General features: G+C 43.1%; 1 protein-coding gene across 4 annotated transcripts in view; it reads left to right on the forward strand.

The window, feature by feature from the left end:
• Positions 1–23,097, forward strand: part of LOC106581151 (cell adhesion molecule 1-like) — a 160,829-nt gene that overhangs the window by 109,153 nt on the left and 28,579 nt on the right. For all 4 annotated transcript variants that reach the window (XM_014163007.2, XM_014163006.2, XM_014163008.2 and 1 more), the window contains 6 exons: positions 2,096–2,242; positions 7,026–7,178; positions 11,337–11,474; positions 14,341–14,499; positions 15,762–15,858; positions 16,191–16,363. In XM_014163007.2, the coding sequence (XP_014018482.1) occupies positions 2,096–2,242; positions 7,026–7,178; positions 11,337–11,474; positions 14,341–14,499; positions 15,762–15,858; positions 16,191–16,363 (867 nt within the window). The remainder of the gene's footprint in view (positions 1–2,095; positions 2,243–7,025; positions 7,179–11,336; positions 11,475–14,340; positions 14,500–15,761; positions 15,859–16,190; positions 16,364–23,097) is intronic.

Below are 23,097 nucleotides of genomic sequence, written 5' to 3' on the forward strand. Positions count from 1 at the left end.
TGGAGATGAGCCATGGATATTGGAGAGGACCCAACCCTGCTAAGGGCTGCTGAAACCTTATGGATATTTTCTCTAGCAGTCCTGTTCCAGAATAACCTAGCTTTGAGGCTCCTTCATGTTGCTGTTTTGACTGCCAGCTATATTACTTTAACAAAACTGAAATCAAAACAGGCTTCAAAACATACTGTGGGCTCCTCTGCTGGGGTAGGCCTACTTACTATAAGTATGTCAGAGCTGCCTTTCGTGTTTCAGTCAGACACACTCAAATGAATTACACACTTCCATATTCCAACATTGGAGCACACTTAATAAACATTAATTTGATTGTGTTATAAGGAGTTAATTATCAACCAAGTATTTTGCTATGCTCTAGTAGTCCACTATACATTCACACTTCAGAGGTAGTTGAAAACAGAGGCTTTTCTAATGATAAAACAGATGGATTCCTCAAACATCACAGATACTCAATTAAGACAGTTTAAAAACAGCACACTTCAATTAAAACAAGTCTTTCCTTACGATAAGATAACACTCAAATACCTCAAGATACTACCTATTTAGTACAGAATTGACTGTACTCTGCTCAATATCAATGTCCATTTTCAGTCATCACTTGACGAACCAATGTCTGTGTTGTCGAATGAAATGGAAAGTTCATTGCTACAGACAGGTCTGAGGTGAATTTCTCCACAGGAGGTTCATTTCTTGCTGCTCGCTGCATTCTCTCAGCTCATTTGAATCCTGTTAGTTTGGCTGTCTATTCCCATTATCACTATCTGAAAATGCAGGTGCTTTTTTTCCACTTTGTAAATGTCAGCCCGGTTTGGAGGTGTCTGACAACTCAGGCATGCAAATGTGCTATGGATGTTTCTTCGGGCTATTGCTGGGTGTCTTGTTCCTCTCCTGGTGCTAATCCAAGGCGTTTAAAAGCATTCCCCATTCATCTTTTTATGCCTTTTGGCTCCTGCCGGATAAATATAGCACAAGGTGACTTTTGATTTACCCCCTCCCTCACCTGGAAGGCTGAAAACAAACCTTTTTTCTTTGTCAAAACCAAATGGATGCTTGGTTTCAGGCTTTAATGATGAGGGCAGAGTTCTGTGAAAATAATGACCAGGTAGGCAGGCACAGGTGTGGATATACTCAGTCAGTGGCTGACTCAGTGGCTGACTCAGTGGCTGACTCAGTGGCTGACTCAGTGGCTGACTCAGTGGCTGACTCAGTGGCTGACTCAGTGGCTGACAAGGCTGTGATTCCTGAGATGGAGACTAAAGCCCTGTGCTCACAGACTCAGATGGAGAGCTATAATTCATCTGTCTGTCTGTCTGTCTGTCTGTCTGTCTGTCTGTCTGTCTGTCTGTCTGTCTGTCTGTCTGTCTGTCTGTCTGTCTGTCTGTCTGTCTGTCTGTCTGTCTGTCTGTCTGTCTGTCTGTCTGTCTCTCTCTCTCTCTCTCTCTCTCTCTCTCTTTCTCTCTCTCACTATCTCTCTCTCAGCTTCCTTCTCTCTCTTCCACCTTCCCTCTCTTCAACTCTCTTCATCTGGCTCTCTCCATCCTTCCCTGCCTCCTTTCTTTCCATCTCTCTCTCTCTCTCTCTCTCTCTCTCTCTCTCTCTCTCTCTCCACTCTCTCTAACTCTCTCGCTCTCCCTCTCTCTCTCTCTCTCTCTCTCTCTCTCTCTCTCTCTTTCTCTCTCTCCCTCCATTGTTCTCTGTGTGTGAGAGGTAGTGCTTACAACCCATCTGGCAGAGAGTCACAGGACCCACTCTGAGCTGAGAGATCAATAACGCCAACCAGTGCACTGGGCCCTTCTATTGTATTAGGAGGATTAGGAATGTGACTGCAAGTACAGCCAGCATACGTCTATAGCGGTCAGGCTGTGTTCACATCTCTGTGGGTGTGATGTAGTATTATGGTGTTCAATGTCGTGGTCTGTCATGGTACCTATGATGTTACGTGTTTTTGTGTGTCTCAATCCAAAAATAATCAACACTAGACAATAATAAATAAAAAAACACTACGACATAAAAGCAGAATGGCAGTAGTTCTAGACCTTTCATGGGTTTCACTCCTCCTCTTGTCCATCTGTCTGTCCAGTTGAAGGTCAAAACCTGGGGACTGATAATGTATCAGTGATCGAGGGGGAGATGGCGACCATCAGCTGCAGGGTGAAGAACAATGATGACTCAGTCATCCAGCTCCTCAACCCCAACAGACAGACCATCTACTTCAGAGACGTCAGACGTAAGTGCTTCTCATAGAGATCCTATTAAATTACTAGAGGGGTTATGTCATAAACCCTCAAAGTTCCATAATGGGGTGAAAATGGTAGCCATCTTTGTCAGTGAGAAACCCAAAACAAGTTTATTTGGAATGAATTGCAGTAGAGGCATAGGTGATGCAAACGTCTCCTTTAATTTGAAAAATGGAATCATTCCTCTAAAACTGTCTGGCTAGCTAATTAACACAAATGCATTCTAGTGTTCTAAGTCCTAATTCTATGGTGCTGCTTCACTGGACACTCTACCATTATACGGACTATCTCATTACACACATTCTCAACAGAGGACATACAGGTTATCTCACTCATGAACCATATCTCAGGGTCTCATTTCAAGTACCATACAGGGCCTCTTCTAGTAAAAGGAATCACTCTTTAAGGTTTTGGCAGTTTATGGCAACTCATCAGATATGATGCTATTGGTGATGGCATCATATTTCAAGGGCTAGATGATAATACTGATATACAGTTGAAGTCGGAAGTTAACATACACTTGTTTTTCAACCACTCCACAAATGTCTTGTTAACAAACTATAGTTTTGGCAAATCTACTTTATGCATGACACAAGTCATTTTTCCAACAATTGTTTACAGACAGATTATTTAACTTATAATTCACTGTATCACAATTCCAGTGGGTCAGAAGTTTACATACACTAAGTTGACTGTGCCTTTAAACAGCTTGGAAAATTCAATAAAATGATGTCATGGCTTTAGAAGCTTCTGATAGACTAATTGACATCATTTGAGTCAATTGAAGGTGTACCTGTGGATGTATTTCCAGGCCTACCTCCAACCTCAGTGCCTCTTTGCTTGACATCATGGGGAAAATCAAAAGAAATCAGCCAAGACCTCAGAAAAGAAATTATAGACCTCCACAAGTCTGGTTCATCCTTGGGAGCAATTTCCAAACGCCTGAAGGTACCACGCTCATCTGTACAAACAATAGTATGCAAGTATAAACACCATGGGACCACGCAGCCATCATACCGCTCAGGAAGGAGACACGTTCTGTCTCCTAGAGATGAACGTACTTCGGTGCGAAAAGTGCAAATCAATCCCAGAACAACAGCAAAGGACCTTGTGAAGATGCTTGAGGAAACAGGTACAAAAGTATCTATATCCACAGTAAAACGAGTCCTATATCGACATAACCTGAAAGGCCGCTCAGCAAGGAAGAAGCCACTGCTCCAAAACCGCCATAAAAAAGCCAGACTACTGTTTGCAACTGCACATGTGGACAAAGATCGTACTTTTTGGAGAAATGTCCTCTGGTCTGATGAAACAAAAATAGAACTGTTTGGCCATAACGACCATCGTTATGTTTGGAGGAAAAAGGGGAGGCTTGCAAGCCGAAGAACACCATTCCAACCGTGAAGCACGGGGGTGGCAGCATCATGTTGTGGGGGTGCTTTGCTGCAGGAGGGACTGGTGCACTTCACAAAATAGATGGCATCATGAGGACGAAAAATGTGGATATATTGAAGCAACATCTCAAGACATCAGTCAGGAAGTTAAAGCTTGGTCGCAAATGGGTCTTCCAAATGGACAATGACACCAAGCATACTTCCAAAGTTGTGGCAAAACTGCTTAAGGACAACAAAGTCAAGGTATTGGAGTGGCCATCACAAAGCCCTGACCTCAATCGTATGGAAAATTTGTGGGCAGAACTGAAAAAGCGTGTGCGAGCAAGGAGGACTACAAACCTGACTCAGTTACACCAGCTCAACATTCACCCAACTTATTGTAGGAAGCTTGTTGACGGCTACCCGAAACGTTTGACCCAAGTTAAAGAATTTAAAAGCAATGCTACCAAATACTAATTGAGTGTATGTAAACTTCTGACCCACTGGGAATGTGATGAACGAAATAAAAGCTGAAATAAATCATTCTCTCTACTATTATTCTGACATTTCACATTCTTAAAAAAGTGGTGATCCTAACTGACCTAAGACAGGGAATTTTTTACTAGAATTAAATGTCAGGAATTGTGAAAAACTGAGTTTAAATGTATTTGGCTAAGGTGTATGTAAACTTCCGACTTCAACTGTATATGGGATGCTTTCTGTCCTTGACTTAATGGTCCATTGGCCATTGAGTTGATTTATTACTATTTTTTATTCAAGCAATTTCCAGATAATGTCTTAGATTAGGAATCTAAAGAGAATCTAAGATTAGGACAATGTTTATGCATGAGCATATGGCTTCCTCTGGGTTCAACCTGAGTTTGCTTAAGTTTCGCTTGTTTGTGTCTTGGATTGGAGCCAGCCTTCAAGGTGATATGAGAAACATTCTTCTTGTTTTCATATTTCATTACAATCCAAATGCTGAGTAGGATCCAGATTGGTGTTATAATTTCTCACTGTATGGCAGAAAGTTATGGAAGGCTGAGTGTACATCTCGGTCATGTTTGTCTTGCTAATGTAATTTATGTGTTTTACCGTGTTAAAGTAGAGATTCAAATAAAGATAACACAATGACACTCGTGACAGCCTTGAATGCAACACAAATAGAAGGGTGTGTGGTCTACCAAATCAGTTTTCTAAAGAGCTCCTCCTATAACATCATCATACTGGCCTCACATTTTATCGGGTCTTTTCTCTATTTAGTCTCATATTCCACACAACCTCTTGAACAGTTCGCCCTTTGAACAGTTCACTTATCACATTTCAAAACCAACTCACACTGGCAGTAAGGAAAATGGCTGAAGTGCGATAGTCAAGTGTTATTACAGAATCAGTCGGGTATCTGTAAATTGGCTGGAGTTAGTATCAGAAATGAGTCAGAGCTCTGATAATGTCTAACTGCTGCTCCTGGTTGAACCTTACCCCTGCAGACGGAGCCTGGTAAGTCCCAGGGCAGCAGATCTATTCTGGGCTGGGCTCCCAGAAGGCTGTGTTCTGTGGGGACCCCCCTCTGACTGGTGGCATTGTTACCTGTCACCAGGGCCTCTTTCTACAGAGCCATTCCTTTGTGTATGAGGAGGAAAACAACCGTGACACACAGTCACACAGGGAAAACAATAGACACCAACACAGATACAGACACTTACACAAAACACTCTACCAGGAAAATAATACTGAACATTTACCGTAGGGCTACACATCCCCCAACAAATTGCAAACACACTAGCTTTCCTTCTCTGCTTCTTTTGGTTTAAATACCATAGAATTTCTCAACAGAGCTATCAAATCCACTTACAGTCAACCACTTGGGAAGTTCCAGTTCCAGCAATACTAACACAGTAACACTGTCCTTGAACCTGACGCTAGAGACCCAATATCAAGTTTTTTCTGCTTTATATACTTGGTCCAGCGCGCCAATACTTAGGGATTGAGGAAACAAACCACTAACTAGTCGATTTTAAAGGGGAAGTGATTAACGAGAGGGCACTTAACGGAGCAAAATACTTTTTTGTGACGAACTATCAATTCATGTTGGTGTCATCCTCAACCTTTATAGGTCACAGACAGTACATTAGACCTTCAGTTGATGTAGAGGGTAATGATTCAACATTACTTATTGATTGTATGATTGTATTTTTCCTCTGTTTTACAGGGCAACCCTGATGTTGGCTACAGCCTCTTTATAATCTCAACACACTTGAGTAATCACTTGTCAATAAACAAGCTGCTTCATGTCAACTAAATTCACTGGTTCTAGGAATGAGCTGTTTTTCCTTCCTAGCAGGGCCTTTGGCTCTCAAAGCTATGCCGAGGCTCATCGCTGTCCTTTGAGGAGAGACTTCCAAAGAGTCCTCAAATTATGAGACAGGATTGGGAATGAGGTCTCGTATAGGAAGATGCTCAAACGCCTCTGTAATGATCAATGTAATGCCTGACATGTAGCTCTGACAGGAACGAACACTCACACCCATGTTTTAAAGATATGCTGAATAGATTGAGTTCTTTAGCTCTGCGCTTATAGAAGACCTGATAAGGAATGTGTAGGTCAAAACATTACACTCTCCAAGGAACCATCTGGGGGCATTTATGTAAAACAGTGTTCAAGTGGGGGGTAAACTGAAATGGAAAATACTCTGAAAATATAGCTAAATGTCAGATATAGGATGTTAAGCTAGGTTGCCACACTCAAAGCTAACTCGACTAACACTACTCTTCTACGGAACACCAGTCCAAACTACAGATTTTAGTTCAAAACAGCTACTTTTTTATTTAGTATGGACCTCTAGTTCTTGCTACCCCAGAACCGTGATTTAATTGATTATGTATGTTACAGTACTTTTCCTTTTCCAGAATATGTGAGGTCGATTTGTTCGTTCGTGACCAACAGCAGACCATTTTGACTTCTCATCTTGTTAGAGTCTTCATGAGCACTTCTCCTATTTTCCTTCCCTGGGAGTGCTCTGTAGACTGGAGAGATGAAATTGTTAATAAATCAACTTTTATGAATCATTCTGAAACTAAATTTTCTTTTTAGGACCTGGGTTGGAATGCTGAGGCTTTTTACCATTTAGGAGGCTTTTTTCAGCGTAACTACTAGCTACATGAATACAGACCAAATAATTGTACTGTACTATTTCAGTATTTCTCTCTCTTCTCTCTGTTTGTTCTCTCTCTCTCTCGCTCTCTGTTTCTTTCTCTCTTGCTCTGTTTCTTTCTCTCTATTTCTCTCTCTTTCTGTTTCTCTCTCTCTCACACACATACCACACACTCACACATACACAAACACATACGTGTGTAGCTCCCCATCCTGACTGTCTGTCTGGTGTCTGGATCTCCTCAGCCCTGAAGGACAGCCGGTTCCAGCTGGTGAATTTCTCCGACAACGAGCTGCGGGTGTCTCTGTCCAACGTGTCACTGTCAGATGAGGGACGCTATGTGTGCCAGCTCTACACAGACCCTCCTCAGGAGGCCTACGCAGACATCACTGTGCTGGGTAGGTTTTACACACACTTGCCTAAACTCACATGCATGAATGTACGCCTGCATGTACACACAAGTAACGTACACACACAAATGATTATGTATGTACGCAAAATATTATGTATGCACATTACATGGTGCCATATCAGTGGAGGCTCCTCAAAGGAGGAAGGGGAGGACCATCCTTCTCAGTGAATTTCATTTATTATTATTTTTTGTGAAACATTAAAAAAGTTATCCTTTTTAGATAAAACTATACTAAATATATTCACGTGTCACCAAATAATTGATTAAAAACACACTGTTTTGTAATGAAGGTCTACAGTAGCTTCAGCAGCACTCTGTAGGGTAGCACCATGGTGTAGCCGGAGGACAGCTAGCTTATGTCCTCCTCTGGTACATTGACTTCAATACAAAAACTAGCAGGCTCTTGGTTCTCACCCCCTTCCATAGACTTTCACAGTAATTATGACAACTTCTGGAGGACGTCCTACAACCTATCAGAGCTCTTGCAGCATGAACTGACATGTTATCCTCCCAATCAAAGGATCAGAGAATTAATCTAGTACTGAAAGCATAAGCTACAGCTAGATAGCACTGCAGTGCATGCAATGTGGTGAGTAGTTGATTCAAAGAGAGAGAAAGACAATAGCTGAACAGCTTTTAACAAATTCATTTCTTCCAAAATTAAGTTGAAGCAAGAGAGAGAGAGAGAGAGAGAGACTTAGCTAGCGAATGCATCTAGCTAGTTTAGCCTACTTAAACACCAGGTTCAAACAGAGAGGCATTCAATGTTAGCTAGCTGACTATGGCTATCCAACACTGGAACTCTTCCATATCAAGGTAAGTGCTAAACTGTTTGCTGTACTGCATGATGGTAGCAGGTTTACTAATAGTTAGTTCTAGTACACTACCGTTCAAAAGTTTGGGGTCACTTAGAAATGTTCTTGTTTTTGAAAGAAAAGCATATTTTTTCCCATTAAAATAACATCAAATTTATCAGAAATACAGTGTAGACATTGTTAATGTTGTAAATGACAAATGTAGCTGGAAACGGCAGATTTCTTATGGATTATCTACATAGGCATACAGAGGCCCATTATCAGCACCCTCTGTTCCAATGGCACGTTGTGTTAGCTAATCCAAGTTTATCATTTTAAAAGTCTAACTGATCATTAGAAAATCCTTTTGCAATTATGTTAGCACAGCTGAAAGCTGTTTTCCTGATTAAAGAATCAATAAAACTCGTTTTCATTAGACATGTTGAGTATCTGGAGTATCAGCATTTTTGGGTTCGATTACAGGCTCAAAATGGCCAGAAACAAAGAACTTTCTTCTGAATCTCGTCAGTCTATTTTTGTTCTGAGAAATGAAGGCTATTCCATGTGAGAAATTGCCAAGAAACTGAAGATCTCGTACAATGCTGTGTACTACTCCCTTCACAGAACAGTGAAACCTGTTGCTAACCAGAATAGAAAGAGGAGTGGGAGGCCCCGGTTCACAACTGAGCAAGAGGACAAGTACATTAGAGTGTCTAGTTTGAGAAACAGATGCCTCACAAGTCCTCAACTGGCAGCACACACCCATGCAATCTCCATAGACAAACATTGGCAGTAGAATGGCGTTACTGAAGAGCTCAGTGACTTTCAACTTGGCACCCTCATAAGATGCCACCTTTCCAAAAAGTCAAATTTCTGCCCTGCTAGAGCTTCCTGTAAGTGCTGTTATAGTGAAGTGGAAACGTCTAGGAGCAACAATGGCTCAGCCGCGAAGAGGTAGGCCACACAAGTGGTAGGTGTGTAAAAATTGTCTGTCCTCGGTTGCAACACTCACTACCGAGTTCCAAACTGCTTCTGGAAGCAACGTCAGCACAATAACTGTTCGTCGGGAGCTTCATGAAATTGGTTTCCACGGCTGAGTAGATGCACACAAGACTAAGATCACCATGCGCAATGCCAAGCGTCAGCTAGAGTGGTTTAAAGCTCGCCGCCATTGGACTCTGGAGCAGTGAAAATGCTTTCTCTGGAGTGATGAATGACGCTTCACCATTTGGCAGTCCGACTGGCGAATCTGGGTTTGGCGGATGCCAGGGGAACGCTACCTGCCCGAATGCTAGTGCCAACTGTAACGTTTGGTGGAGGAGGAATAATGGTCTGGAGCTATTTTTCATTTCAAGACCCCTTAGTTCCAGTGAAGGGAAATATTAGCATACAATGACTTTCTAGACGATTCTGTGCTTCCAACTTTGAGGCAACAGTTTGGGGAAGGCCCTTTCCTGTTTCAGCATGACAATGCCCCGTGCACAAAGCGAGGTCCATACAGAAATGGTTTGTCGAGATCGTGGTGGAAGAACTTGACTGGCCTGCACAGAGCCCTGACCTCAACCCCATCAAACACCTGCCGACTGCAAGCAGGCCTAATCCCCCAACATCAGTGCCCGACCTCCCTAATTTTAAACACCTGTCAGCAATGGGTTTGGCTGAAATAGCCAAATCCACTCATTTGAAGGGGTGTCTACATACTTTCATATATAATGTATGTGGCTGCTGGTTCTGTGTTTGCATGTGATCAGGGGTGTATTGATTTGTTCGATTCTGTTGAAAAAAAAATTATTGAACGGACGCAAGCGGAACGAAACGGGGATAAACATACCTGCATTTGTCCAATAGAAACTCTTGTTTGCAACTGTTGGACTAATGATTACAATCTACAGTAGATCAGCTAGATGCAGGCAAGAGTGTGCAAGGCGGTATTGAGTATGTTACTATCTGTCACCTTGATTACTCTAATGTCTCTCAACATGTGCACCTATGTTGTAAACTTTCATTCATAGGTTAGGTTGTAGCAACCTCATGATGGGTACAGGGAAAATTTGAGTATCATGTAGTAGTCTAAACCTATCGATGTTACAATGAGCTGGGTGAATGGAATATGAATGACAGTCATCTGATATGCTGTAATAGAAAGAGGGCCATGCTGATTAAAAAAATGTATCGTCCTCCCTCATCTTAAATAGCACCAACCACCACTGTGCCATATTCATAAGTTAGACATTGCGTTCTACCACACTCTCACACATCCTATATAAACTGTGAATATACAATTGTTTTAATTTATGTATTTTCTTGATTCATCTTGTTATATTGAGTCCCACTGTAACAAAATGTCAGCCAATTAGGCTCTTACAGTGCTCAATAGCATGGTAATGAATAGGAACAGATGCTGCTATGGATAACAGAATAGATCTATCTCAGATTGGCTTGTTTTTGGCAGCTGTGTTGACTTCTGACTGTTGACTGTGAATCCTACTGAATGTTAACTTGGCTGCTCTAAATAGTTCCCTATTGAGAGTCAGCTGTGACAAACAGTGGAGCTACGGCGTGAAATTACACTAACACTAGAGCAGTATTATACATGCAGACATCCTGGGGGATTGAAAATGAATTAAGTACACTTCAAAGTAATTACTCTAGTTTTAGAAATTAAATCTAGAAGCAAAAAGTGTGAACTAACGGTGATATTTAATAGCTCTTGAAACAACATATATTTTTGAGTTTTCTCCAAGTGTCTCAGGTAGGCAGTTTCTCTATGTGAGAGACAGTGGAGGTTCTTGTACTTCAATGAGAAATGTAGATCAGCGGAAGAAATAATCAAGGTTGGACATGCTTAGCTTGTGTTCATTGGTCATGCTAATATATATGTTTTGTTTCTGTCATGGGAACAGGACATTATAGCCTATAGCATAGTGGAACAGGACATTATAGCCTATAGCATAGTGGAACAGGACATTTTAGCCTATAGCATAGTGGAACAGGACATTATAGCTTATAGCATAGTGGAACAGGAAATTGTAGTCTAAAGCATAGTGGAACAGGACATTATAGCCTATAGCATAGTGGAACAGGACATTATAGCCTATAGCATAGTGGAACAGGACATTATAGCTTATAGCATAGTGGAACAGGAAATTGTAGTCTAAAGCATAGTGAAACAGGACATTATGTGTTGATGTGCATGCAAGTGAGGGAGAGTGCATGCATGTTTGTGTGTGCATTCCTTTGTGCATATATATGTGTGTGTGTTTGTGTGTACATGTGTACATGTGTGCGTCTGTATATATGTGTGTCCGTCTCTACATATATATCTGAAGCTCTTGATGTGTGTCTGTCAGTCCCACCAGGCAGTCCAATCATGGATTCCCAAGAGGATGTGGTCAGTGAGGGGAACGAGACAGAGCTCACCTGTACAGCCATGGGCAGCAAGCCTGCCGCCTCCATCAGATGGATGAAAGGAGAGCAGGAGCTGACAGGTCAGTGGAATAACAGCCTCCTCCACTTTCCCTCAGATATCCTTCAGATATAACCCCAGCCAGGCAGCTTTAACTCTCCACAGCATCCTACTGGAAACTGCAGACTACAAAGGCTCCTTTTACATTCAGGACTTGGTTTCACACTCATCACAATATGCTATATCTACTGATCTGTTCAGGGACTAAAGAGTGAGTATGGATATCAATATTTCAGTTGTTCAATTGAACTAGGTATAGCATTTACATTGAGTATTACCTATTCATAAAGCACTGCGTTAACTTACTGTCTCCTCAGCAATAGCCACATTACAGCAGTTACCAAAGAAGCAGAGCATTTTAGTGCTGGACTGAACTGGTAGTGTGCCTTTTGCAGTGACCAGATAAATGGCTTCAAATGAACTCCCAACTGTTCACCACCCACTCACTACAGCCTCCACCATGGCCCAGCCAGCAGCCCAGCTGTAACAGAACAGTGTGTAGGCTACAGTACATCCCTATAGTACATCACTGAGGCGCCCAATGTCTCTACTGGTTTAATACACTCATAAACCTGTGTCATCGCCTGACAGCAGGGAGTTGCTATGGAATCCGCCCAGCAACAGCCTGTAAATCTGGACCCTGCCTACTGAGAGCATCCGTTACCTGCTGCTGAAGGACCACAGCTCACACACCAGCAACAGCCTGTAAATCTGGGCCCTGCCTACTGAGAGCATCCGTTACCTGCTGCTGAAGGACCACAGCTCACACACCAGCAACAGCCTGTAAATCTGGACCCTGCCTACTGAGAGCATCCGTTACCTGCTGCTGAAGGACCACAGCTCACACACCAGCAACAAGTTTGCTTCTGTTGATCACGTCTTTTGGTTGATCAGACTTCTGATTCAACGGTTTGAAAGCCTTGCTTTGAAAACTACAATGTACTCTCCACACTAAAAACACTCATGAACCTCGCTTATTATATTTGACACTATGATTTGCTAAATTAATTGCTAAGTACTTTTATGAAAATACTGTATTTGAATGCCTCAAGCCTGCTGTAGGCTCCTGGAGTGAGGTGCGGTAGTGTATGGTACTATGGTGTGGTGCCTTATTGCTTCACATTTGTTGAAGAAGATCCATCTGTTATTCAGCCTATCCATACCCTACAGCAAGAGGGACAGTTCATTTCAGCCTGATCCTATCTGCATAGGGACTTGATATCTCTGTTGTCAAATTATATACATGTATGTATTAGAATAGAGAGGACTCATTTGGCTTGCTGAGCATATTAAATATTTAGACAGCGAATATAAGCTAAATCTGCACCAGCAGTGTTACAGAAGTGGAAGTCAATTTGTGTTTATGAGATCTTGCATCCTCTGTGGTAGGCTGGGCTGGTATAGTTAAGTTAGGCAGGCAGGTAGACAGGCTCGTTAGATTAGTGAAATACCACCATGTTGAACAGGGGCTAATCCAGACTGGCAGAGGACGGACGTGGGCGTACCAGGAAGTCACGTCCTGTCACGTATACTCCCTCCCCGGCCTCTAGGTCATCAGGCTGCTGATTATCCCGCACACCTGTCACCATCGTCTCGCGCACCTGCGCCTCATGACACTCACCTGGACTCCATCACCTCCTTGATTATCTTCCCTATATCTGTCACTTCCCTTGGTTCTTTCCTCAGGTGTTATTGACTCTGTTTCATGTCCGTGCTTTGTTTGTGTTTCGTGTTTATTTTTGGTTTATTTATTTATTAAAACACTCACTCCCTGTACTTGTTTCCCGACTTGCAGCGCACTCGTTACACGTCCTTTAGCACCTATGGAAACACAGCTCACTTCTCATTATGACTCTCATAAGCAATTAATTTGCTTATGAAGCTCCCCACTTGGCACACACTGGTTGAATCAAATGTTTCCATGTCATATTAATGAAATTACATTGAACCAACGTGGAATAGACTTTGAATTGACGTCTGTTCCAAGTGGATCAGGTTTACATTGAAATCCAAGTCACAAATTGCTGATATACTTATTGAATTGTCAACAACTAAGGATAGATCATCTGAAAACACCTAAAAACAGGGGCCTAAATCAATGGTTTTTTTCTGCTACGATTATTACTGAATATTTACAGAGCAAACCACTAGAAAGTACCCTTCTCTAGGGTTGTTTTTCAGCAACCATCTCTCAGGAGTTTTCCCTATCTAAGTGTCATGGGGTTAATAGCTATATAGCAATGTGCATGTTAGTGTATGTGGTCAGTGTGTGTTGGAGCAGCAGTGTGATGCCCTATCTGAGCCCTAGACGTGCTCCCCTGTGACTGGCTGGTCGGCTGGTGGAGATGGAAGTGTGCTGCAGGTCACAGAAGGCCCTGTAATTATTTTCTCACTTCATTAAGTGCGAGTAAACCATCACACTCAGCACTACGGCTAACGTGCTGCCCCTGTGGCATTGTAATGCTCTCTAAATGAATGCCCCTCTGACAGCCAGACACATGTAGGAGCCTGGTGGGCAGCTGATTACTGCAGGGGTTAGCCTGGACACCACAGAACAGAACCCCACTCAGTCTCCAGACTGCTGCATAGACACACACTCATTATCTAACCACAACCACATCATTCCTACCTCACTCTGGAATCAATGAGAATCTTTGGGTTTTTAAACTACATCAAGTAGGCTTGTAAATGTAATGATTTTAAGGTGTAAAGGGTGGTCAAAGTCACCTTGTGTTTAGCTCGACTGCACACATAGTGCAGTGTGAAATGAAATATTTTTGTTGTGGTAGATGTTGTGTCCATGTGAATAATCTGATTATCTGTTGTGAGTTAAGACATCTCTATAGATGTTGGTTCCCTCACACCTGTGTGTATTTTATTGTTCCTAGGCAAGATGACGGTGGATGAGACCTACGACGGGATGTTCACAGTCACCAGTCGGCTGAGACTCACCGTGTCCAAGGAGGACGACGGAGCGCCAGTCAGCTGTATCATCGACCACCCAGCCGTGAAGGACCTTCAGGCACAGAGATACCTGGAAGTGCTATGTGAGTGACCCGGAAGTGAAGCAGGCATGGCCTGGAAATAGAATGTTATTGACTCTCGCAGTCCCGAAGGCTATCACAGAGATACGGGATACAGTGCCTTCAGAAAGTATTCATACCCTTTGACTTATTCCACATTTTGTTGTGTTACAGCCTTTTTCTCACCCATCTACACACAATACCCCATAATGAGAAACTGAAAACATGTTTTTAGATTTGTTTAGCAAATCTTTCTACAATTATCAGGCTGTAACGCAACAAAATGTGGAATAAGTCAAGGGGTATGAATACCTTCTGAAGGCACTTCATATGAATGAATTAGATCATCAATTCTGTATCTAGTTAAAATATCTGGCAGTCCAGAGTTAGAGATTGACTTTACAATACATCTCCTGGAATATAATATAATCACCTCCAGGTAAAAGTTACCTTTGCTCTAGTCTTGTGTCAAATGTGATTAGCTATTTCCTCAAACGATTTATTGATTGAAGAGGTAGAACAGCCGTCCTTACACAGTGTAGATCATCAGAGAAAGGTTACGCTAACCTTTGGTAGTCTGTGTAGAATATTCATTTATTAACAGAGACGAGTGCTTTGCCTAACCTTTCTAGGCTAAAGGGAAAGCTCAACTAGAACCGCTTGACATTTTGGCAATCTTCTGCTAACATAGATAAGAGAAAGAAAAAATATCTATTTTACTTTAAGGTTAGATAGATTGTCTGAACACATAGCGCTTTTCTCTGTTTAACCAAGGTGCTATGTTCCTTTGATAGCCAGGATTATGTAGTCCTATTCCACTCAAAGCCTTAGTCGGTGGAGTTGAGCTAAAAATATACTGGTCATACAAGAGTAATAATATAAGCAATGGCGTAATGGCACTATAGTAGCCAGCCAAGGCACTCCTCTAAACTCCCCAATGCATTATAGCATGGTCCTTTGTAGCTCAGTTGGTAGAGCATGGTGCTAGTAATGCCAGGGTAGTGGGTTCAACTCCGGCGACCAACCACATGTATCCGTGCATGACTATAAGTTGCTTTGGAGAAACCTGTCTGTAAATGTTATATTTATTATTATATTATAGCTCACTGACAAATGTCTCTTTCACTGGTTTGAACATACAGTAAAGCCTTTTTATAGAGTGACTGAAAGCATGAATCAGGTTGAGATAGGTTGACATTGCTATAGCTGTGAGTATGATATGAATTAGAAAGTGTGTACTGCTTGTAGACAATGTCTATGTGAAAATACCATCTGTCTACTTTCAGATCAACCAGAAGTGAAGATTGTTCAGGCGTTCCCTGAAGGTTTAACAAGAGAGGGAGAGAATCTAGAGCTGACGTGCATAGTAAATGGCAAACCACAGTGAGTATCCATCCATCCACACATATAATTTAATACTAGTTAACAGTACAGCACTCTGTCCTTAAAAATACCAACATAGACAGCTACATGACACTTCCAGGCTTCCTATATCCCCTTTCTGCCAGCCAAAGCACTCCCCTAACCTTTCCAATGCATTGTAGCATTTAAATGTTACCAATTGGTAGTGTGTTCTGTGTATAATACATCATTAGACGGAACCTGCCAATGGCTCTCCCACACTGATCTGAGTTCTGACCTTTAGAGTGAGATTTTGTCTATTGACGGGGGTCGTGCAGGGTCTTTCTGATGTGGTTGGTATTTGTGTCCTCCAGGCCCCATCAGATCAGCTGGCTCAGAGTGGATGATGATGTGCCGTCTCACACCGTGATCACCGGCTCTGACCTCTTCATCGAAAACCTCAACAAGTCGTACAACGGCACGTACCGCTGTGTGGCCTCCAACGCCGTGGGAGAGGCCTACGATGACTACATCCTCTTCGTATACGGTACGTACTGTTATACGGGGCATCGTGGCTACTGTCGCCTGTAGTTTGTTCTGTGATTCTATCTATATTTGGAGATGAGTCCAGGCAAGGTGCTCTGTATTGCTGATACAGGTTTTCATGTTCACAGCGTGTACAGATGTGTCTAGTAGATTTGTTGCCGTTAGGTAATCGTAGCCACTCATTAGAATTTGCTAAATTTTCCATTGAAGCTTCTCATGAGTCAGTTCATTGATTACAGGTTTCTCTAGGTGAATATGTCACAGACAGAAACCATATCACTGACACACTGTAACATAGTAACAGATGGCTCTGACTAACAGATTTATTCGGACTAACACTGACAGAAAATCCTCACTCTAACATGTATGACTCTCTGACTTAGGTTACTATGGCACTTATAGCAATGCCACTCTGAGATTGTATTTCTGTAAGTGCTCTTAGGCAGATGGTGACGTCTGTTTGTCCCTCTTAGTCCCCTAGTAATTATCTCCCATCAAAAGGATGGCACGTGCTATTAAATAACAGTCCAGGCCTATTAAGGGTTTCATCCTATGACTGAACTCGTAATCGGCGCACTATACACTCTCATCCATTAGAGGCATGATTCAAACTCCCTCTCTAATGTCACTGTCATACAGTTACAGTGCATTTGGAAAGTATTCAGACCCCTTGACTTTTTCCACATTTTGTTACATTACAGCCTTATTATACAATGGATTCAATAGTTTTCTCCCCCTCATCAATCTACACACAATACCCCATGATGACAAAGCAAAAACAGTTTTTTATACATTTTTGGAAATGTATTAAAAATTCAACGCTACAAGCTTGGCACACCTGTATTTGGGGAGTTTCTCCCATTCTTCTCTGCAGATCCTCTCAAGCTCTGTCAGGTTGGATGGGGAGCGTCGTTGCACAATTCTTTTCAGGTCTCTCCAGAGATGTTCGATCGGGTTCAAGTCCGGGCTCTGGCTAGGCCACACAAGGACATTCAGAGACTTGTCCGAAGCCACTCCTGCGTTGTCTTGGCTGTGTGCTTAGGGTCGTTGTCCTGTTGGAAGGTGAACCGTTCTGAACACTTTGGACCTCAGCACTCTCGTCAGTTATAGTCACAGCTGTGTACATCCCCCGCCCCTCAAGTGAACACCAAGACGGCCCTCAAGGAACTTCACTGGACTCTATGTAAACTGGAAACTATACACCCGGAGGCTGCATTTATTGTAGCTGGGGATTTTAACAAAGCTAATTTGAGATCAATGTTACCTAAATTTTATCAGCATATCGATTGCACGACACGTAGGGCTAATACTCTCGACCACTGCTACTCTAACTTCTGCGATGCATACAAAGCCCTCCCCCGCCCTCCCTTCGGCAAATCCGACCACGACGCCATCTTGCTTGCTTATAGGCAGAAACTCAAACAGGATGTACCAGTGACGAGAAACATTCAACGCTGGTCTGACCAATCGGAAGCCATGCTCCAAAATTGTTTTGATCACGCGGACTGGAATATGTTCTGGTCAACCTCAGAGAACAACATTGATCTATACGTTGACTCGGTGAGTGTGTTTAGAAATAAGTGCATTGGAGATGTCATACCCACTGTGACAATTAAAACCTACCCTAACCAGAAACCGTGGATGGATGGCGGCATTCAAGAAAAACTGAAAGCGCGATCCACCGCATTTAACCATTGAAAGAGGTCCGGTGATACGGCTGAATATAAACAGTGTAGCTATTCCCTCCGCAAGGCAATCAAACAAGCGAAATGCAGAGTCGCAATTCAACGGCCCAGACACGAGACATATGTGGCAGGGTCTACAGGAAATCACAGACTACAAAAACAAAAACAGCCACGTCACGGAAAGCGACGTCACGCTTCCAGACAAACTAAACACCTTCTTTGCACGCTTTGAGGATAATACAGTGCCACTGTCGCGGCTCGCTAAGAAAGACTGCGGCCCCCCCTCTCCTTCTCAGTGGCCGACGCGAGTACAACATTTAAACATGTTAATCCTCGCAAGCCTGCTGGCCCAGACGGCATCCCTAGCTGCGTCCTCAGAGCATGCAGAGACCAGCTGGCTGGTGTGTTTACGGACATATTAAATCGCTCCCTATCCCAGTCTGTTGTCCCCATATGCTTCAAGATGGCTACCCATAGTTCCTGTACCCAAGAAGGCAAAGATAACTGAAGTAAATTACTACCACCCCACAGCACTCACCTCTGTCATCATGAAGTGCTTTGAGAGACTAGTCAAGGATCATATCACCGCCACCGTACCAGACACCCTAGACCCACTTCAGTTTGCATACCGCCCCAACAGGTCCACAGATTACGCAATCGCCATCGCACTGCACACTGCCCTATCCCATCTGGACAAAAATAATATCTATGTAAGAATGCTGTTCATTGACTACAGCTCAGCATTCAACACCATAGTACCCTCCAAGCTCATCATCAAGCTGGAGGCCCTGGGTCTCAACCCCTCCCTGTGCAACTGGGTCCTGAACGTTCTGACGGGCCGCCCCCAGGTCACTTCGCTGACCCTCAACACTGGGGTGTGTGTTCAGGGGTGTGTGCTCAGCCCTCTCCTGTACTCCCTGTTCACCCACGACTGCGCCATGCACGCCTCCACCTCAATCATCAAGTTTGCAGACGACACAACAGTAGTGGGCTTGATCACCAGCAGCGATGAGACAGCCTACAGGGAGGAGGTGAGGGCACTCAGAGTGTGGTGTCAGAAAAACAACCTCTCACTCAACCTCAACAAAACAAAGGAGATGATCGTGGACTTCAAGAAACAGCAGAGGGAGCACCTCCCTATCCACATCGAAGGGACAGCAGTGGGGAAGGTGGAAAGTTTTAAGTTCCTCGGCGTACACATCACAGACAAACTGAAATGGTCCACCCTCACAGACAGTGTGGTGAAAAAGACGCCTCTTCAACCTCAGGAGGCTGAAAAAATGTGGCTTGTCACCCAAAACCCTCACAAACTTTTACAGATGCACAATCGAGAGCATCCTGTTGGGCTGTATCACAGCCTGGTACGGCAACTGCACTGCCCTCAACCGCAAGGCTCTCCAGAGGGTGGTGCGGTCTGCACAACGCATCACCGGGGGCAAACTACCTGCCATCCAGGACACCTACAGTACCCGATGTCACAGGAAGGCCAAAAAGATCATCAAGGACAACCACCCGAGCCACTGCCTGTTCACACCGCTATCATCCAGAAGGCGAGGTCAGTACAGATGCATCAAAGCTGGGATCGAGAGATTGAGAAACAGCTTCTAAGGCGATCAGACTGCTAAACAGCAATCATTAACTCAGAGAGGCTGTTGCCTATATTGAGACCCAATCACTGGACACTTTAATAAATAGATCACTAGTCACTTTAAATAATGCCACTTTAATAATGTTTACATATCTTACATTACTCATATCACACGTATATAGTGTATGTTAAACCATCTACTGCACCTTGCCTATGCCGCTCGGCCATCGCTCATCCATATACTTATATGTACATATTCTCATTCACCCCTTTAGATTTGTGTGTATTAGGTAGTTGTTGGGGAATTGTTAGATTACTTGTTAGATTTGTGTGAATTTGGTAGTTGTTGGGAATTTTTAGATTACTTGTTAGATATTCCTACACTGTTGGAACTAGAAGCACAAGCATTTCGCTACACTCGCATTAACATCTGCTAACCATGTGTAGGTGACCAATACAATTTGATTTGAGAAGTTTTTCATCAAGGATCTCTCTGTGCTTTGCTACGTTCAGATTTCCCTCGATCCTGACTAGTCTCCCAGTCCCTGCCGCTGAAAAACATCCCCACTGCATGATGCTATAACCACCATGCTTCACCGGAGGGATGGTGCCAGGTTTCCTCCAGACGTGAAGCTTGGCATTCAGGACAAAGAGTTCAATCTTGGTTTCATCAGGCCAGAGAATCTTTTTTTCTCATAGTCTGAGAGTCATTAGGTGCCTTTTGGCAAACTCCAAGCAGGCTGTCATGTGCCTGAGGAGGGGCTTCCATCTGGCCAGTCTACCATAAAGGCCTGATTGGTGGAGTGCTGCAGAGATGGTTGTCCTTCTGGAAGGTTCTCCCATCTCCACAGAGGCCCTTCTCCCCCAATTGCTCAGTTTGGCCAGGCGGCCAGCTCTAGGAAGAGTCTTGGTGGTTCCAAACTTCTTCCATTTAAGAATGATGGAGTCCACTGTGTTCTTGAGGACCTTCAATGCTGCAGAAATATTTTGGTACCCTTCCCCAGATCTGTGCCTTGACACAATCCTGTCTCGGAGTTCCTTCAACCTCATGGCTTGGTTTTTCCTCTGACATGCACTGTCAACTGTGAGACCTTATATAGACAGGTGTGTGACTTTCCAAATCATGTCCAATCAATTGAATTTACCACAGGTGGACTTCAATCAAGTTGTGGAAACATCTCAAGGATGATCAATGGAAACAGGATGCACCTGAGCTCAATTTCAATTCTCATAGCAAATGGTCTGAATACTTATGTATTAAATAAATGTGCCAAATGTTTCTAAAAACCTGTTTTTGCTTTGTCATTATGGGGTATTGTTTGTAGTTTGATGAGGAATAATAATAATTTTATCCATTTTAGAATAAGGCTGTAACATAACAAAATATGGAAAAAGTAAACGGGTCTGAAAACTTTCCGAATGTACAGTACAGTATCTACAGGAAAATATTTGAGGTTTGGGAATCAGGCTGTAGCCTTGCTTCCAGATGGATCCTTTGTTTGGAATATGATTATTTGGGGTTTTGAACTACACACAACTAGCAGTTCCAAATATACTGCTCAAAAAAATAAAGGGAACACTTGGCGAATTTGCCAATCTTGGTGTTCTCTGGCAAATGCCAAACGTCCTGCACGGTGTTGGGCTGTAAGCACAACCCCCACCTGTGGACGTCGGGCCCTCATACCACCCTCGTGGAGTCTGTTTCTGACCGTTTGAGCAGACACATGCACATTTGTGGCCTGCTGGAGGTCATTTTGCAGGGCTCTGGCAGTGCTCCTCCTGCTCCTCCTTGCACAAAGGCGGAGGTAGCGGTCCTGCTGCTGGGTTGTTGCCCTCCTACGGCCTCCTCCACGTCTCCTGATGTACTGGCCTGTCTCCTGGTATCGTCTCCATGCTCTGGACACTACGCTGTCAGACACAGCAAACCTTCTTGCCACAGCTCGCATTGATGTGCCATCCTGGATGAGCTGCACTACCTGAGCCACTTGTGTGGGTTGTAGACTGCGTCTCATGCTACCACTAGAGTGAAAGCACCGCCAGCATTCAAAAGTGACCAAAACATCAGCCAGGAATCATAGGAACTGAGAAGTGGTCTGTGGTCCCCACCTGCAGAACCACTCCTTTATTGGGGGTGTCTTGCTAATTGCCTATAATTTCCACCTGTTGTCTATTCCATTTGCACAACAGCATGTGAAATTTATTGTCAATCAGTGTTGCTTCCTAAGTGGACAGTTTGATTTCACAGAAGTGTGATTGACTTGGAGTTACATTGTGTTGTTTAAGAGTTCCCTTTATTTTTTTGAGCAGTGTAGATTTAGCTTCATTTTGGATCTTGTGAGAAATTAAAACAGCCAGGACAGAAAACATTTTCCATACACACCATCTTTTGATTTATGTTGTTTTGTCTTTTACGTTCATACTTGTTGTAGCACATTGGTTTGATGGGGAATGTGAGCTGACCATTTGTTTTGGAGATTTACTCCTCTCCCATGCATAATCAAGTTCCTCATGTCTTCATATTGCATTTTCCTACATTTCTTTGAAGGAACAACCTGCTCCTTAATCAACAGAGATAAACTGGACGAACTACGGTACACGTAAAAAGACTCATGAATGAATTTCCATGGTGAAAATGTGTGTTTGCTGGTGTAGCAAACATGCTAGCATGTGTGAGCTGTACATGCTTTGTAGAGGAATTACCTATTTGTATGCCTTTTGCACAGTGAAATATCCCATTTTACATTTTAAGTGCAGCTTTGCAATCTTTTACCACCTCAACATTAGAAACAGCATATCTCTGGTGTTATCAGAGCTGTCAGTGCAGTCTCTATTCTTCTAGTTAGAGCATTAATGAGACACTGGAGATTTGTAAAAGGTGCTAATAATGCTGTTTAATTATGTTTGAGATTCCCAGTTCTATTATTCCACAGGATTAGATGCCAGACAAAATAAGCCATGTTGTTGGTCCATAAGAGGATTGTTTTGCCTGACTAATCATGCTAGCTACTGTACACTAGCTTAACGAGTGTGTGTTTCTGAGCATGGCTACGTCTAGGTGTAAGCATGATGAGAACCACAGATGTGTCAGATTAGCAGGTGTGTCTCTAGGTGAAGAGACTGCTGGGTGGCTTTTTTCTGTGTACAGTATCCTGTTTTCTACTTGTATTAGGCCCTGGAGGAGCCCATTAGTGTCTAGTGTTGGAATCCACAGCTGCTATCTCTTAGTATGTTCCTGATGTTCATTAACGTGGATCTGTCTGAGGACTATGTACAGTAGTTGTACCACGTCAATGCTAGATGACCAGGAACACTCCAAACTACTAAAGGGCAACAGGAGAGTACAGTATGTGAATCAATGTGAGTGCTATTTTAACATATTAGATATTCATGTATGCTACTTTCTGAGCATGGGAATGTACCGTTTTCTACTCTCATCTTGCCTCAGGCTAGCACTGCCTTAAG

The sequence above is a fragment of the Salmo salar genome, chromosome ssa20 (genome assembly GCF_905237065.1).
Source record: "Salmo salar chromosome ssa20, Ssal_v3.1, whole genome shotgun sequence".
NCBI classification, from domain to species: Eukaryota; Metazoa; Chordata; class Actinopteri; order Salmoniformes; family Salmonidae; genus Salmo; species Salmo salar.